Source organism: Eptesicus fuscus, chromosome 14, assembly GCF_027574615.1.
Source record: "Eptesicus fuscus isolate TK198812 chromosome 14, DD_ASM_mEF_20220401, whole genome shotgun sequence".
NCBI lineage: Eukaryota > Metazoa > Chordata > Mammalia > Chiroptera > Vespertilionidae > Eptesicus > Eptesicus fuscus.
In genome coordinates this window covers 63,617,788-63,635,503 of record NC_072486.1, presented here as the reverse complement: position 1 = coordinate 63,635,503, position 17,716 = coordinate 63,617,788, and the positions used below count along the sequence as shown (strand labels likewise).

Sequence of the window (17,716 nt, the reverse complement as noted above, 5' to 3'; positions counted from 1 at the left end):
ATTGAACCAGCCTCTTAGCCACACTGGCCGGGCATGATGAAGATTTTTAAAAAATTCTACTTCAAGGAATGCTCACCTGGGTACAGTCCATCAGCTCCCAAACATCATACCTCCCACCCTTCGGTAGCAGAGTCTGCCTTATCAGTTAGAGGCAAGGCCAGATACCAGTTGAAATCCCAGACAGCTTCCTACCCTCCCTGCATATCTTGTCAGATATTTCAAGCTTTAAGTCCTTATTCGTGCTCTGCCTACTTGGCTGGCTGTTCTTGCACTTGAGCGGCTTGTTTGCCTGGACAGGTCCAAGCTGTCTGAGCCATCAGCAGCTGCACCACCTCCCTCGCGCCTTCTGTCTGAGCCAACCTTGATTCACAGTAGTGCAGATGGCCGCAGCCGTATCCAGCGACATCTGCCACTCCCATCCCTCTCCTGCCCTGCTTTCCCAGAGATGAAGGGGCTGGGCCAAGCCTTGCCATAGGTGAAGCTGGGGCTAATATGAAGACTACTCCTTGTTCATACTCTGGCATATTAACCTAAATGACGTGATAAAGAAAAATTTTTTTATCTGAACCACATAAGACAAGGATACAGCAGGTCTAAGTTCACATTGTGCAGAAAATACTTTCCAGCCTGCATCAGAGCTAATCTGTTTTTGCAAATAGCCTTAGTTCCACCCACTCTGCTTCCTAAGTGTTGCTTGGAATTAGGGTGAGCTGAGAAAGAATCAGAGGCAAGAGTAGGTGTCAGAAATCACCTTTCCGTCTTTCCTATCCTTTCCTCCCTTTAATGCAGACTTGGCAACTTCTCAAACTACTGCTCTTTAGGCTCTCAGTCCCATTCAAGGTACTGAAAGGTAGTGCCCTGTAATATACCATTGTGATCAATTAGTTTCCCTTCTCCTTGTCCCTCGCTAAGAGAAATGAAGTGCCGGATAACAAATGTGAGAGGGGTCATGTGTGACCTTGTACATAAGAAAGATATGCCACAGCAGCCACAGGGCTTCACTCTGCCTTTGCCCTTGCCAGCGTGCTGCTGAGCTGCAGAAAAGGCACGGGAGTCAAGGTGTCCCAGCTAGCAGGCCTTGCCTGAGCGAGACCCACAGCGAGACCCACAGCCATCCCCTCTGGCAGCAGCCTGCAGCAGGGAGGGATGCTCTGCGGCAGTCTCCTTCAATCACCTGTGCTGGATAGGCTCATTGGGGCAGGTCGTCTGTAAATCTAAGGGACTCTACTCAGATTCATCATCTGAATCACACCTCACACCTCACTCATTCTACCTAGCAGCTCTTGGAATGCCATTGGTACAGCAAAACCCATATTCAGATGATGCACCCTGAGGCTTAGTTAGCTGTTACACACGTTATTTCAAGGCTTTCTTCTCCACTGGAGAAAGCAGTTTTAGGAACACAGCCCCCAAAGCCAGCCTTCTCATAGGCAGATCGCAGAACTGAGGTACATTATTTTCTGTCTCTCTCTACAATTTGAGCTGTTTCCATCTGAATAAGAATATGTTTAATCCTGGACAATGACAAAATATCTTTACTGGCACCCAAGGACCAATATTATCCTGAGAAAAGAAAACAGAGGCTATCAGAAAAAGTATCTGCTTCCATCCCTACAATTTGAAGCCAGTTATTTGGTGAGCATGAGGCCAGTGGATGAATGGAATTGGGGACCTTCCACTCCAAACATCATGGTACCTACAGCCTAGGGTAGGGTCTGCTCTTTCCTATCTGATTTGCTGAGTGAGGAAGGGAGGTTCTTTACCATAGTAGAGTACCCAGGAACCTTTTTGTCTCTCTAAAGGCACATGATAGATATCACCAAACTGGTCAGTTTCAGGTTCTTCCTGACTGGTCCTTCCCTCCGGGGTTTATGTCTAGCATTATATGTTGCTTTCTTTTCTTGCTACAATTTTAACCACAGGAAAGTCACTATTGAATCCATTCTCTACTCCTCCTGTCTGACCACATTTTAGTGACCTACCTGCTCTTTGTTTTTGATCCACAGATTTTAGTCACTTAGAACTGCTGGACTGAGAGTGACCACAGGCACAGTCCAGTTCTAAGTTGGGTCCCAGGGACCTGAAATGACAGTACTTGTCTTAACTCTTAAAGTAGATGTCAGATTTATAGCCAAAAACCTTAGCAATAACTTGCAGCAGATACACTCCCCCACCCCCAGTTAAGAAAGAGAATGGCCCTGGAGCTGCTCAGAGCAGTGTCAGTTGGGCACTGAGCGCCAGGGAGGCTGCTGCCTTCCCCATCTGCCGTGCCCCTCAGAGCAGCAGTTCAGAGGGTTGGCCTTGGGGGTAGGGAGGCGTAGCCCCTGTCTTCTGCCTTCTGTCCTCACGGCGGCACTGCCTGTAAGCCTGCCTACTGGAGGCCTGCAGAGGGCTGCCACGCTTCCAGAGCTGCCTGTGCTGCTCCATCCTCTGGGTGTCTGCTGGTGCCAGGCTGCCTGGACCAAGGGGGCTGCAGAAGTACTTCTCAGCGCCCGGCACAGGGCTACCTCTTTTACATTCACTAAAGCTTTAGACATGAGAGAGGTCTCTGGAGACGAGTGGGGCAAAGATTCCCCACCTGACTCTTCCTGGGTCTCCGTTCCAAATGGAAAAGCCCACCACATGGCCCTCAGTGTCTCCTTCGCCACACATCTGCTTCCACCTCAGCCTGTCTTATAGTTAGAGCAGCAGTTCTACTCGGTGGGGTGGAACAGGGGGTTCCAAAATCTTTACCCTGGTGGTATTTTTGAAACTGGAGCAGTGAGGCCCGAACTGCCCGATTGGAAGTGAATGACCTTGTGGGGTGCCCAGGAACAGCACAGCCAGCGTTTGTTGTGGTTGATTTCCACTTGGTATGTGGTTCTAGTTGTCATCGAACTTCCCTGCCTCTGTGTGATGGTTAGGCTCTGCGTCCACTGTGGCCTTCATGCAGGATCAGGGAGGGGGCGGGGGGAGAAAGCTTTGCAGCTTTACTCTGGCACCTGAAAATGGTTCTCTCTCCAGCATGGAGTTGCCGGTGGGGAACTACTGAAGCAGCACTCTAGAGAGTCACCAGGGAGACCCCTCCATCCCCCGCCAAGCTAAACAAAGCCTGTCCTTGCGCGATTCTGAATCACACCTCACCAGCTTCACTCCTCCTTCCTGGCTCGGCACAGGGCACCGCCTTCCGGGAAAGTCCTGGGTGTCAGCAAGAGAGGCATTTGAGGAGAAATAAGCTCATGTAGGAAGGGGGAGTGCCACTCAGTCATCTTTTAAGAAGAAAGGAAAAGGGCATCCGAGCCACATGGGGTCTGCGTTGGATTCTTGTTGACTCGGTCTTGCTGCGACAAAGGGGCCAGCTCACCGGGGCCAGCACTGGACACTGCCAACCCCATCCAGCTGACAGCCAAACACAAAGGGACGCATGCTCCGTGTGCACAGACGGGTCTGCATGTCAGCATGAGCCCATTTTTAGCCCTTGCCCAGAAAGGGCGGCCTTCAACACAGTAATTTAATTAAATTTGCCTCCCTCCATGGCCCACATATTTGAAGATGTTTGGGGGGAAATGAATCTGGCTAAGGAACATTACCCTGCCGCTCTGCACTGCCCCAGAGCTGAGCCACAGTACCATAAAGGGTCTCACCATCCTGAATATGGCCCAGGGCATCTGTCTGCACTGCAGGCTCTCTGGCCAGGATGACTGCTGGCACATCTGGCAAGGCAGCCTCTGGAAGCAGTCCGTCTCCATCACAGGGACTCCCCACCCCTTATTTTGCAGCAGCCTCAGCAAAGCCTCGGCAAAAACTAGAGCCACAGTGTTCGCTCTCCCCACGGATTTTAGTGTGTAGAAGAGAGAGGCAGAATGAGAGGACTGCACCCCTCAACTGATACCACAGCCTCAGTAACAGTTATCACCCCAATTTCAGTGTTACCTCTGCCCTGGAAAATGATAGTTATTTAGGGACTTGAAATTGATATCCCCTACTCTTACTTCCAGAGAACTTATTACCATGTTTTACATCACAAATGCTCATCAGTTTTTGTCCATTATGCCTGAGCTCAACCCATACCCATATTCCACACCCCACAGGCCTCTGCTTGCCTCCCAGCCAGCCAGCGCTTGTCTTGCATTGAGTTCAGCCACTCCTCGGGAAGCACCTAAACTTTTACTTCTCTTGTCTTCTCCCTCTTGTCCAGAATGTCTGCACTGTCTTCTTATCACTTACCTCTCACCTGTCTCTCAGCCTTTTATGTCTTAGGTCAGCAGTACCATGCTTGCTGGAGAAGAGCATTCTCTTTGGTTAGCTCTCTCCCCACCAAAAGCACATCCTCCTGGCTGGCTAATCTCTCCTGTGTAATGATAGCAGCACCTCTGAGATAAAGGGAATTTCTCTGGCACAGCTTGTATCAGCACCAGCAGAACACAGGCTGTTGCTTAGGAGTGGGAATCATTAGAGTCAGACCATTATTGGAGGGGACTGGTCTCTAGGGGCGCTAGCAGAAATTACCGCTCCTTAATAGATGGAAACTCATTTACTTGAACCCCTGCCCTCCTCTTTATTTCTCTGCATTCCCCACCTCCCTTCTCTTCCTGGCTTTGAAGTTGAAAAGAGACGTAACTCCACCAATCCAAGATGGCAAATTTCTGCTAAATTGACTTGGTTAAAAGAGATCCTTGGTTGAATGAGGCTGTTCTTTTAAAATGTTTCTGTTGGGACTTCTCTTGAAACCTTGTGACAGGACAGATTCTAATTAAATGTGTGTGATAAAATTATAGCCAGGGCCACTTTGTTTCCCAAGAGAGTTTGTTGAGATGTTCACTAGCTTCTTAGACCCCTGTTTCAGAACAGGCCTCTGTGTCAGCTCGGGCCCTCTGAGCTTCCCAGTACCAGGGAAAGCAAGGGAGTTCCGGAAGCAGGACTCCTGACTTCTCTGCTTCTCCAACAGTCCTCTTGACCTTGAATGGACCTCTGACATGATTTAGCTTCTGCAAGCCTTCCCCACACAGGGATACATGTTCTTTTTTTTATATATATATATATTTTTATTGATTTCAGAGAGGAAGGGAGAGGGAGAGAGAGATAGAAACATAAATGATGAGAGAAAAATCATTGATCAGCTGCCTTCTGCACACCCCCTACTGGGGGGTCAAGCCTGCAACTGAGGCATGTGCCCTTGACTAGAATTGAACCTGGGATCCTTCAGTCCACAGGCTGAGGCTCTATCCACTGAGCCAAACCAACTAGGCCTCTTATTATTACTTTTAAAACCTCACTCAAGGATATTTTTCCATTGATTTTTAGAAAGTGGAAGAAAGAGGGAAAGACAGAAATATCAATGTCATTGAAACACATTAACTGGGTGCCTCCTGCATGAGCCCTGACCAGGGCCAGGGCCAGGGCCAGGGAGGAGCCTGCAACTGAGGTCCGTGCCCTTGACTAGAATCGAACCTTTTTTTTAAATGTGGTGTTTTTTTAATATTGAATTTAGAGAGAGAGGAAGGGAGAGGGATAGAGAGATAGAAACATTGATGAGATTGGCTATCTCCTGCACACCCCCTACTGGGGATTGAGCCCACAACCCAGGCATGTGTCCTGACCGGAATCAGGACCTCTTGGTTCATAGGACAACGCTCAATCCACTGAGCCACACGGGCCGTGCGATAACATGTTCTTTACCTTACAGCTCTTCGCTCTTGTAGGGAAGGGAAGGGCAGTGTAAGCAACAAATGCTCCTTTTAATTTATAAGATGTTTTTGGGATGCCATAAGAGCTCCCATGCTCTAGAACACTTGTGGTAGAAGAGAAAGAAAACGTTGCCTGATTCCTCAGTTCTAGCTGTCTGAATAAAGTCATGAGTGGTTACCAACTGTCTCAGAGCATTAAACACAGATAAAATGCTGGTATACAAGGACTTCCCCTTCTCTTCCTCTCTCTCTGGAAGCAAAGTGGACGGGATTGCACCAAATTGCAAACTCCAGGGGGCACTAATCACTTGGTAGTTTCTGTAAATGGCACCCCCTGGAGTCGTAAATCACGGTGGGACCTGCTGGTAATAGTGCTGGGTTGAGAACTCAAAGACCAGGGACTGTTCTCTGCGTCACCAGCGATGTGACCCTGGGAAAGTCACATCTCCCTGGGCTTCATTTTCCTCATAAATAAAATGAGGAGGTTCACCTAGATTTTCTGAACTAACTTGGAAGTTCCCTTCACGGTCTCCATATCTGAAGTTTGAAGTCACAAAACATCATTCCTTCCTCAGTGTCCATTGCTATCCCAAGGTCCACCAGCCTTGGTAACACACCCACGATGTGAAGGTGCCCTCAGCTGACTTGATGCCACTGGGAGAGCAGCTGAGGACTTAAAACAGGAATGTGGACGAGGGATTAAAGAAAGGGAAAGCTACCCTGTAGGCACAATGGCTGAAACAAGACCATGGGATAGGCCAGTTACTTATTCTTCTTGTGTTCATATTTCTCTGTGTCTTCAGGACCTTTTTTCTCACACACACATACAGCACACCCAGTCATTGCAATCACTTCCCTTACACGAGAAACAAAATGAAATGCTTTCAGATATCTCAGCCTGGCCATATCCCTCCAAGTCCCCTCTACCCATTTCTCATTTAAAAGTTGTCTTCCCTTTCCCTGGCCCCTGAGCAGTCTCCTTCTTGGCACTCCTTCCTTCCTTATTCCAGACTTTACCAATTCATCCCCTTAAAGAGCTGAATTGGAAGAATATGCTGTCATGTCTGGAGGAAGCCATTGTCAATTCACACAGGCAGACACTAATAGGATAAAGTATTATCCGACTTCCTCTAAGTCCAGAAATTAAGTCTTCTTGCAATGGTAATAGATTGTAACTTGTAACCAATGCAGCGGTGGGTCGCAGGAACAGGCTGTTAGTGTCTGAGGCCTCAGCTTCATTTTGGGGACTGTGCTGGGCCTATTGTGAGGGATGCGCTGAGCATTCCTACAAACACGCTGCACTAGCCAGGGAACTGCCTCTGCAGAGATCTGCCAATAACTCATTCAGTTCACCTACAGGGTGCAATCTGAGTGGGAGAAGCTGTCTCAGTGGTTTTAATGAACCTGGATGAGTGGGTAGGTAAAGGGCCTTGAAGACTGGGAAGAAGTAGCCCGAGGCCAGGAAACCAAACTTTGCACAGGAAACAGTTAGTGTGTGAGAGCCCTTCTCAGTCATCCTTGCTGACTCATTGAGCAGAAAGAGTGACTTATCTAGTGAATAAATCAACACCAGCTCAGACTCGGGGAAATCAGGGTTGAGACCTTAAAGGAACTGTTAGAGACTGTAGATTAAGGACTTGCCTTGGAAGAGGAAACAGCATGAGAACTGTTGGAGTAAAGAGCCGTCTGTCTTCTAGAATGGAATGCTCTTGCTGGATAGCCTAGGTCCTCTCATGGCAGACGATGGCACTTAAGCAGGGGTCGGGGGAGCTGATATGGGAATTAATTGGAGTATGCTTTTTATTAGTGGGGGTATAGGAAGGTAGGTGAGTAAGAAAGAAACAGGTGGATCAAGGACTGTTCCTTTGCTATTTAGCAATTAATCTAAACTGCAGTGATTGCTCCAGCATTGTTCCTAGGTGCAGACTGCATGGACCTGAAAGGCCAAGTACTACTTTGGTCCACATAGTCTCCACACCTGGCATTTGAGCAGCCTCTCGTCTCAGTGCTTCCCTGCTGCAGGTTCAAAATCTTCTCGATGGGATGGGGTAAACTGGAGAAGACAGTGCCATCCTTCCAAATGCTGCCTTTGACCAGAGAGCTTCCCCTGCAGGCCTAGGCCTAGGCCTAATCTCTGATTCGCTGCCAGGGCCCATGTACACTGACCTCCCAGTCATCATTATCTTTTATGGAAAAACATGATTTATATCATGCCCTCCCTCTGGAATAATACTCTTTTTGTGGATAAAACAGTGAGTTGCACCCTCTCCTCACCTTTCATGGCTATGCCTTAATAGAAATGAGGGAGTGTTCACAGGAGCCCTGAATAAACCCATCAGGGTTAGATTATGGCCCTGAGGGCCGGTTGCTTCCCCCAAACAGTGGACAGCCTCCAGTTTAAGAACAGGGCTGTTGTGGGTAGGTGATGTGGCCCAAATACTGATAGCAAAGCTGGCGTGTTCCAGAAGATAAAACCTGTGATCATCCGAAAAGCTAATTCTAGCCTTCATTAGGAAATAGAGATGCAGTCTTTCTTAGGCTGCTCTTGGAAAGTTGATCCTCCCTGCTTCTCTGTTCCATGCCATGAATTTCACACTAATAATCCTCCCCCATCCAGGGTCCAGCCAGCCTCTTTCTTAATAGGGTAGAAGAATCTCCCTGGCGTTCCTCTGTAACTGCATTGCAGACCCTTAGCCTGTGTATCTGCCATATAGCTCCATTATGCTCTTATTTGCTCAAATGATGATTTTTTTCCTGCCTTTTCACCAAGTTTTCTAATACTGCTTTAAAGCCCCAACAGCCCTTTTCTCTTCTGCCTCCTGGTGCCTCTGCCCCTCCCACCCCCACCCTTAGTAAGGCACCCTGGCAGAGAAACTGGGGTAGGTGGAGAATACTCTAGAAAGCTTACCCTCTTAGTAAGGGACCACGGCTTCCTAGGTAGATGTGTATTATCTCAGCCTTCAGCTTGTGCACCAACAGCATCTTCCTTCCTCCCTGCTCACCACAAGGAAAGATAATCTATTCCTAGACACAATGCCTCAGGCCACTATAGAGCTGGATTAGGAACAGCACACGGGGCAGTGTCTTCTAGGAAGAAAAGTACAACCTAGCTTTCCCACAGTGCTTGGGCTTATAGATGGTGCTATCCTGCTGTCCCTGACCACGGGATAATCACCTTTCCTCTCTGGAATAGCTCAGTAGGCCTTTTCTCTCCCTTTGGGCGTGGATGGGATTCAAGAATAAACGTGGTGATGAGGGCTAGGCAGTTGGCCTATCCCCTTAAATATATCATGAAATAACTACCAACTATATAGCATTACTAGGTGATGTCAGGCACTGTAATAAGTGTGATTTTATACCTATAATTTCAATTCTCACAATAGCCTATGAAGTAGTAAGATAAATTCTAACATTATGTCCATTTTACAGATGAAGAAAGAGTATTTGTCCAAAGTCACACATCTAGTAAGTGATAGAGCTAGGATTCAACCGAGGAAGACTGGCTCCAGGTCTATACTTAAAAGTGCTATGCTATATTGCTTTGCAGATATGTTTATTCCACTGATCTGTTCCTGAAGCCTTTATCCCTACTCCAAGAAGCAATTTAATTTAAAGAAAAGACAAAGCAACCTTAATCTACTGCCCAAACCATTCTTCCCTCTGAGGGGAAGGGTACTTTCTGAATGGATGGAGACCAAGAGAGGTGCTTTGAGACAAAGGCTGCCTTACAGTTTAGCTGAGGCAGGGTTTAGAAATGGCATGAACAGTGCCTGTATTAGCTGATGGCATAGAGCACTGAGTGCTAGCAGAGGAGATAAAATCAGACATATGTTTGGCTGTATATTTTCTCTCCCTCCCTCCCTCTCCTCTCTCCCCCTCTCCCTCTCCTCTCTCTTCCTCTCCTCTTCTCTAATTTTAAGTCCCTGCTGCATTGTTGCAACAAAACGTGGAAGCACTAATTGTGCACTCTGGCCCCCTGAGGTAGTGGCCCACTCAGCCCTCTCCCAGTCTATTCCATCTCCACTGAGTGAAGCCAGAGCTCTACTACTAATGGCCATGGACTCTGGACCTCTTATGTTGTTCCACCTAGCACCCAGCAAGTTGCTAGCCTCAATACATGTTAAACAGCCGTGATAAAGCTAATATCTCTAGGCCTTAGAAACTAGCCTATCTACTCTACCTTCATTGAAAATAGGATGCAGCATTACACTGAAGAAAAGGCCCTAGAGCAGATGATGGGAGTAGCAACACAGCATGGCATTTAAAGAGCTAGGGCTGGGGTAGAAACAATGGAGGAGAGGAATTAAGGAGCCTGCCAAGAGTCTGATTGTTGAGCCAAATAGAAACCACTCTGCTATGGAGAACTTAACCTGATGGGTGCTTTAAAACCTCTGTCAATCCTCTACTCTGCGAAGTTCCAAGGCAGGGAGAAGGCCAAGCCACCTTTTCCACTGTGACACACTACCTTATCTACTTCACTCTTTCCCTGCAGCAGTTACCCTCTATGGCAGTGATGGCGAACCTATGACACGCATGTCAGCACTGACACGCGTAGCCATTTTTGATGACACGCGGCCGCTGAGGCGGCCGCATGCCGAGGATGAAACATTTGCTGCTCCTGAGGATGAAACATTTGCGAAATAATGTTTTTTCCTCAAAGTGACACACTACCGAGTTATGCTCAGTTTTTTGGCGAAGTTTGACACACCAAGCTCAAAAGGTTGCCCATCACTGCTCTATGGGCTCCGGTAATTTCTGTTTGCCACGGAACCTGAGCATCAGGAAGCTGTTTCATGCAATTCTGAGAATCTAGCTCCTTAGTGAGCACAGAGTTGTCTTGGGCAGCTGTCAGGCCCCTGTGGTCAGAATTCTGGTCAGGCCTTGAGGACAGTAGAGCCAGTTCTGAAAGAGATCGAGCAGCTCTAAGAGGAAGGAGAAGAGAACACAGAGATATCTGTAAGCAGGTCCCATTTTCACTGCATATTGGACAGGAAAGACATGTGTTCTCGCTAGCCAGGAAGGGCCCAAGTGAGAGCACAATTTGGCTTGGGAGTCAAGAGACCTGGGTTTCAGTCCCACCTCTCCCACTAACGAGCACTGTGACCTTGGATATATCTTTTAGTTTCTCTGGGGCTTGATTTCCTTGACTGTAAAATGTGAAGGGATTAGACGAAATGATTTTTCATGGCCTTTAAAAAAATCTATAGTGAATATTTCTAACAGCATATAATCAGCAGTAGAGTCTTTTCTTCTAATATGTTGCTCAAACTATGCCCCTGAAGAGCTACCAACCCATGTTCCATTCTCAGGTAACAAACACTACAGTTGGACCAAGCTCTCGGATGAATCACTAACTCAGCTGCCCTTTCCAGGCTCGTGGGACTCTGAGGAGTTGTCCCAAGCACCTGCTGCGAAGGAGGGTTGCTGCTCTAACAGCTGAGTGGTGCTCAGGTCTAGGAGGCCCAGTGAGGAAAGGAACTACCTTCCGCCTTCCAGGAACCATAAGCTCAGTCCCCCCCCCCAACTCCTCCGAAGTTTTTTCTGAAAAGCACTTCTTCCTCGGATTCCAAGTCCTAAATTTGCTCCACCCCCACGACCAATGCATTTGTTCTTAGCGCTCTTCCCCAGGAATGTTGCAGACCCGTTTTCCTACCTTCCCAATCAGACCTTTGTTATTCCAGAGATACTGTAATTCCCTGACCGTCCAAATAGCTGTCAAAAAAAGGAGGGGTGTTAGGAAGTTTCTGAAGCAGCATCTTCCACAACTGCCTCTGAAACTGTTCTAAACAGCCTGTGTCTTGTGGCACAAGGAGGCCATTTCTCGCTTTTTCACCTGGGCCTAGCCAAGTCCCCCTTTTACTCTGCTGCAGTTTTCTCTCTTTATTGGAGGTGAGTGGCAGTTGCTGTGTGCCCAGGCATATATGCTTCCACCAAACCTGATTCCCAGAAATGGTGTATATACACCCAAGAGGATTAAGAATTGGCCCTTTCTTAGGCATTTCTTAGCCAACTGCTGCAAAGTGCTGCCTGCCTCTCTCCCTGTTCTGTGCCAGAGATAGCACACCCACTCAGCCCGATTCCCTGCATTAGTACAAATACTAGCGCTGAAGAGACGCAGGGTCCCAGTTCATGCAGCCTCCCTGGACCTCACCACTCAGTAAGCATCAAGAGACTGACACCCACCACCACAATACATGTTTGACTAGTTAACACCCAGAGAACCAAAGCAACACTGCCTGTGGGAAATTTAAGCCAAACAACATTATTGCAGACCTCTTAAATCCAGGTCCCCCGGGGTCGAACTGGTGCTGCCTGAGCAGCTTCTGCTGAGGTGGCATCCACCTTTTGGCCAGGTCCCAAGAGCTGGAGCTGACCCATTTACCCTGCTTTCCCAGGGCATAAAGAACTTGGTTTTACCCCCAACAAAGCCGGGGACTAACACACTTAGCTCGTGGAAGGTGCACTAGAATTGGGGCGCTTTTATTTAAGCTAAGGAAAAGTTGTTGACAGCTTTAGCATTTCCCATACTTTAAAAAATTTGACATTGTTTTCTCCTCCCACCTTACCTCTCCCCTCCTCCCCTCCCCTTTTTTTCTTTAAATAGAAATGACTTCGTCAGTGCTCATAAGAATTTATAAGTTCAGGGTCTTACTCAAGTTAACCCTTTGGGAACATTGAATTAAAAATTGAACAATATTTATTAAAATACAAAAATACACTTTTCTCACATTACAATCAGTGTTCTTTTGTTGGCATTCCCCCCCACCCACCCCACCCCCTTTCAAATCTGAACCCTTTATTTCCTTTTAAAGCTAAAATAATAAATGAAAGAAATTACAGCATTAAATGGACCAGAATAACAGAGATCTCTGCCTTTCCCACACATGCCCACCCTTTATCTTCCACCTCCTCCTGAGGTAGGCCTGGGAGAGGGAAGCCTTCCCCCCCTTGTGCTACATCCAACAGGACTCCATGCAGAACTTACTTTTGTGTACATGTGTATCACTTGTTTTTCCTGTGGATTTCACATCTTTTTGTGAAAGGCTTCATTTTACTTTAAATGAGCCTGTGTCCTTGTTCTCTCTCCTTTTTCTTCTCTACTTGTATTCTGCCCCCACCCCATCACGACAACTAGTTGACATCAGCTGTAATAACCCCTAATGAATCAGCATTTAGAATAGTCACCAAATCACAAGCATGAGAAAAGCTTCCACTCCCCCAAGCTCCCCACTCCCAGCCTCCTCCCTCTCCACCTTAAAACAAAACCATTTTCAAAAATCATAAAATGCCATCATTGTCTACAATCATTTGTCAGATACTGGGAACAACAGGTGGACATGGCACAAAGCTAATTTATGGCCTCCTGTGAATACGTTCTCTCTGCTTCTGCTCTCCCTTCCCACCCCCTCTGTTGCCGCACCCACTTCAGGGCCTCCTCCTTCTCATGGGAAACCCTGAATAGACACTTGCCTTGAACAGATTGGGTTAAGCCCAACTGCAGGAATCTGGTGCAGTGTGGAAGCATTTGGCTGAGAGCTACGCCAGCTCCCTTCCTTCTCTGCTCCTTTCTGAAGCGCTCTGTCAGGCAGGGCACACGTGTGTCCCAGTGCACAAACCAAGAAGACTTACCCACATGGACAGACATAAAGACTCAGCCCCTTTAAGGATTCATTTGAATTTGTGTGGTTTTCCTGTTTAAAATACATTTACAGATCTATCTTCCCCTTGGCCTTTGAAGAAAAAAAGTATTGCCTCTCAACATTTTAGCACAGTACAAATTCTTGGTGCCTTTTTGTATTTTTTAAATAAGATAAATCTGCAAAGACAGCTCTCAGTTTAAGAAAGGTGTCTATAAGAAATGGATATTCCTGTATCATTTGAAGCATCTTCTAAAAAATGACAGATTCAGTCTACCTCCCCACCCTTCAGCAGCCCACACCCTACCTCTTTAGGGATGTTTGTTGATGTCTTACTTTGTTTTAGCTTAGCACTTTCAACCTTATGCCAGAAACCCCTTCTGGCAGCATAGCAAGTTGACTTGTGGCTTCTACCCCCCACGACATTCCCAAGAACCCCACTCCCTGTTTAAATAGAACTTACAAGTTAGAAAATAGTTTTGTTTTGATTTTTTTGTTTTTAAATTTTAATATAATCTTTTCTTTTACCAGCCCATAGATTTAATATATAAGCATATACAAGAAAAGTCTCTCCCCACTCTGTACAAAAGTTGCTGTCTTTTTGTGTGTGTGCATTCTATTGCATTTTATAAGTTTTGGGGGAGAGGGGCGTCATATTTGAGTTTCCTGTACCTTGTCCTTGGTATGGGTCTGAATTATATAAGGTTCAGAGATAGTGGTGACTGTGGGGTGCAGAGAGTTCCCCAGGCTGTTTTCTGTCCAGTGGGCCCCATGTGCTGGTTTGTAGGTGTTGTAGTTAATATGGTCATGAATTGTGGGCAGCACTACTGCCCCCTCACCTGATACACCGGATGGAGCTGCTGTTGCTGCTGAGGATGCCGCTGCTGGGATGTCTTCATCCACTTGGATAATCTCAACTGTTCGGGCGGCCGTGACTGTACTCCTCTGCTGGTGCCGCTTACGAAGTTTATAGAAGACAATCAACATGGCGGCAGCTAGCAGAGTCACTGCCACGAAGCAGCCAATGATGATCTTGGTGGTCTTCATGACTTCATCCAGGCTGGTCTGCATCTTGTCGTTGGTGTCTGTCGCGGGCACTGCCACCTGCTTGGGCACACGGGTGGTCTGAATGAGCACCGTGGTAGAGGTGGTATATGCCGGCTGGTAACCAGTGGACGTGGTAGGAACCAGCTTGTATTTGCGTGTTGTATCCTCGGGTGATATCTCGGTGGTCTCCACTGTGACGGTGGTGAAGAAGCTATAGTTGGAGGTGTTGAGCTCGGCCGTGCTCACATTGAGGTAGGCCGAGGCGTTGGAGTTGCCTGCCACATTGGTCACCATGCATGTGTACACCCCGGTGTCTGAGAGTAGCACGTGGGAAAAGTTCAAGGTGCCATCACTGAGGACAGAGATCCGGGGGTGGCGTGAGGCATGGCTAAGCACTGTTCCATTGGGCAGCAACCACTTCACAGAGGACATAGGGGGAGTCCGACACTTAAGTTCCGCCATCCGACCCTCAGAGATATTGAGGTCCCGAGGTGCATCCATGATAAAGGGGGCAGAACACTGAAAGGAGGCCTGGTCCACCTCCACCAGGTAGCGGCCTCGCATGTGCAGGGGAGCATGACAGCGGCCACAGCAGGTGGAATTGGTGGGTATATACTCCCGAAGCCACCATGCCAGCCACAGAATGTCACAATCACAGTTCCAAGGATTGTGGTGCAGGTGCAACTCCACCAGGTACCTCAGTGGAGTGAAGAGGTCATGGGGCAGAGAGGAGAGGTTATTGTGGGCCAAGTTGAGTTCCACAAGTGAGGCCAGCCCATCAAAAGCATTCCGCTCAATCAAGCTGACCTGTGAGTTCATGACCCAGAGCTTCTTGAGGGAGCTCAGGCCATGGAAGGAGCCAGGCCTGATCTCAGGGAAGTGGTTCCCTGACATCTCCAGCTCCTCCAGCCCTACCAGGGGGGTGAGATTGGGCATATCTTTAATGTTACACATGCCCAAGTTCAGGTACTTGAGGTTGAATAGCCCCTCAAAAGCCCCCTCAGAGATGTACTCCAGCTTCTTGAGCTCCCCCAAGTCCAGGCGCATGAGGGAGGGCACACGGTTGAAGGCATAAGAGGGGATGCTCTCTATGGGGTTGTTTCGCAGCCAGAGCTCCCGCAGCTTGGACAGGTACTCAAAGGCCCCACTGGGGATGACTGTCAGCCAGTTGTCGAACAGCTCCAGGGTGTTGAGGCTGGCTAGGCCATTGAAGGCCCCCACCTCAATCTGTCGGATGGAGTTCCTGCCCAGCTGCAGGACCTCCAGGTGGTGGAGATGTCGGAAGGTGTCGGCCTGGATCATCTGGATGTTGTTTTCCATGAGGTTGAGGTACCGGGTGTTGGAGGGAATTCCCTGCGGGACCTCGGAGAGACCCCGGCGGGTGCACACCACCTTGCTGAACTGGTTACTGCACGAGCAGACAGAAGGGCAGTTCTGGGGCCCGGCGGAGGCGGCAGCAGCGATGGCTGCACACAGAATCCACACTTGCGCTGTGAGGTAGGCGACCGGGAGCAGGACGGCATTCCAGGTGTGGTGCACAGTTACCTGCCACAAGAGCTTCATGGTGTGGCACGTTCATAATTCACCATCGCCTGGGATTTTGGCTCGGAAAGGAGAACCAGCCCTACCCCGGCTTAAGTGAGCTAGGAGCGCCTCTTTCCATCTGGAGAAGGAGGTGGGGAGGGGCGATTAGAGAGACGGAGCAGATCGGCCAGAAATACCATGCCAAACTCAAGAGGGGCCCCTCGGCTGCCAGCCCCCCTCAAAACTGAGACTTTGTCGCCCACTGCAGCCATCCCCACCCAATCATTCGCTGTCACCTACCTCGGAAGGAAGGCAGGGAGGAATTGGCGTGGTGTCCTTAGTCGGTCTCCCGAGCTGGCCACCTCGTTCCCATTCTTACTTCTTAGTTGTAATTAACAAAAGGGGGAAGTGGAGGGGGCGGGAAGGGTGGAGGGGAGAGAGGGGAGGGGGAGACAAAATGGCTTCTAGTAATTCCGGAGCTGGCTACGCCGGAGCCGCGGAGTTGAGGCGCCGGGGAGAGCTAAGGCCCGGCGGGCTATGCAGGTGCATGCTCCCCCCTCAGCCTGAGGAGCGGCGCCACAGCGCTTCCCGGCTTTGTCCTTGGACCCTGGCACCGGCTCGCACCAGCCAAGGGGGAAGCCGCTTCATCGCCGGAGTGAGCCCCCGGCGCCCCCGGCCCGCTCCCGGGCAGCCCCGGCGGGGACGAGGGGGCGCCCCGCTCAGGCCGCTCCGCTGCCGCGCTGCCCGCTCTCCCGGTGCGGCCGCTCCAGCGGCGGCTGATGCAGTCGTTCGCCTGCGGGGCTGCGAGAGTTAAGAGGCGGCGTCGCGGCTCCGGCGCCCTCCCCAGACACACACCCCCTTCTTTCCTCGCCTCTCACGGGTTAAAGACACAGCCCGGGCGGCTGCTCCCAGTCCGCGGTCATCCGTCCAGCCCCGAGGGGCAGCGGCGGGCCGGCAGCGCGGGGACCAAGTCCGAGGGCTGGAGCAGCGCTCGGCGCCGGGGCGCGCCCGCACCGCAGGCCCCTTCGGGGAGTCCGGGGGCGAGCGCGGGGCCGGCACCGGCCGCAGCGCCGGGCAGCGCGTCACCGCCCGCCGCAGCCGGGGCCCGGGCGCGCCTCCGGCCCTGGCTTCGTGCGGAGCGAACGAGTTCGGGGCTGCGACTCCCGGCGCCTTTAGCGGCTGCGCTGCCCGCGAACTGCGGCGGCGGCGTGAGCAGCGGGGGTCGCGGCTGCGGGAAACGCTCCGAAGCCCGGGGACATGATCTCCGCTCGCTAGTGGCAGCTGTGGCGGCGGCCGCGGGGCCCCTGCGCTCGGCGCCCACCGTGTCCTCGCGCCGGGCTGGCGGTGTTGCAGGCGGCAGCCGCGCAGACTGCTCTCTCATCCTTTTGTCCTTCAGTCAGAACGTGAATGTACTGCTGACGCATACTGTTCTGGGGAAGATGAGCGTGATGCAGTGCTCCTCCGGACGAACGGGCTCCCGCCGCCGCCCTCGAGGGGTTAACGCCGGCGCCTGCCAGCGCCGCCGCGCAGCCCGCTCAGCCTCCGTCCCACTTCCTCCTCTCCTTCCCTTCCTTCCTCCCTGCTTCCTCCGATCTCCCCACCACCACCCCCTCCCCGGACCGTTTCCTCCGCCCCCTCCGGACGAGGGAGCGGCCGGCTAGCTGGCGGGCGGGCGGGCGAGCGGTGGGAGCGTCTAGTGCGCGGCGCGCAAGTCGCGGGCGTTCGCAGCTATTTTGGTCCGGTCGGTCGCCGGGAGCCCGAGCCGCCGCGTGGCTGTTGATAGGCTGGAGCGGGGCTGCTGCGGGAGAGACCGCCCCGCCCCCGCCCCGCACACGGGCACCG

The 17,716-nt window shown here is 50.4% G+C and overlaps 2 protein-coding genes across 2 annotated transcripts in view; one reads left to right on the top strand and one right to left on the bottom strand.

The window, feature by feature from the left end:
• SND1 (staphylococcal nuclease and tudor domain containing 1) overlaps positions 1-17,716 on the top strand; it is a 457,708-nt gene that overhangs the window by 381,093 nt on the left and 58,899 nt on the right. The window lies entirely within an intron of this gene.
• On the bottom strand, positions 13,726-15,950 carry LRRC4 (leucine rich repeat containing 4). Its single transcript, XM_008154046.3, has one exon. It carries the CDS (start codon positions 15,911-15,913, stop codon positions 13,955-13,957), a length of 1,959 nt encoding a protein of 652 aa, XP_008152268.1. The 5' UTR covers positions 15,914-15,950; the 3' UTR covers positions 13,726-13,954.

What these genes read in the sequence shown, in the direction of transcription:
- LRRC4 (XM_008154046.3), bottom strand. Translation starts at nt 15,913, where the DNA reads ATGAAGCTCTTGTGGCAGGTAACTGTGCACCACACCTGGAATGCCGTC.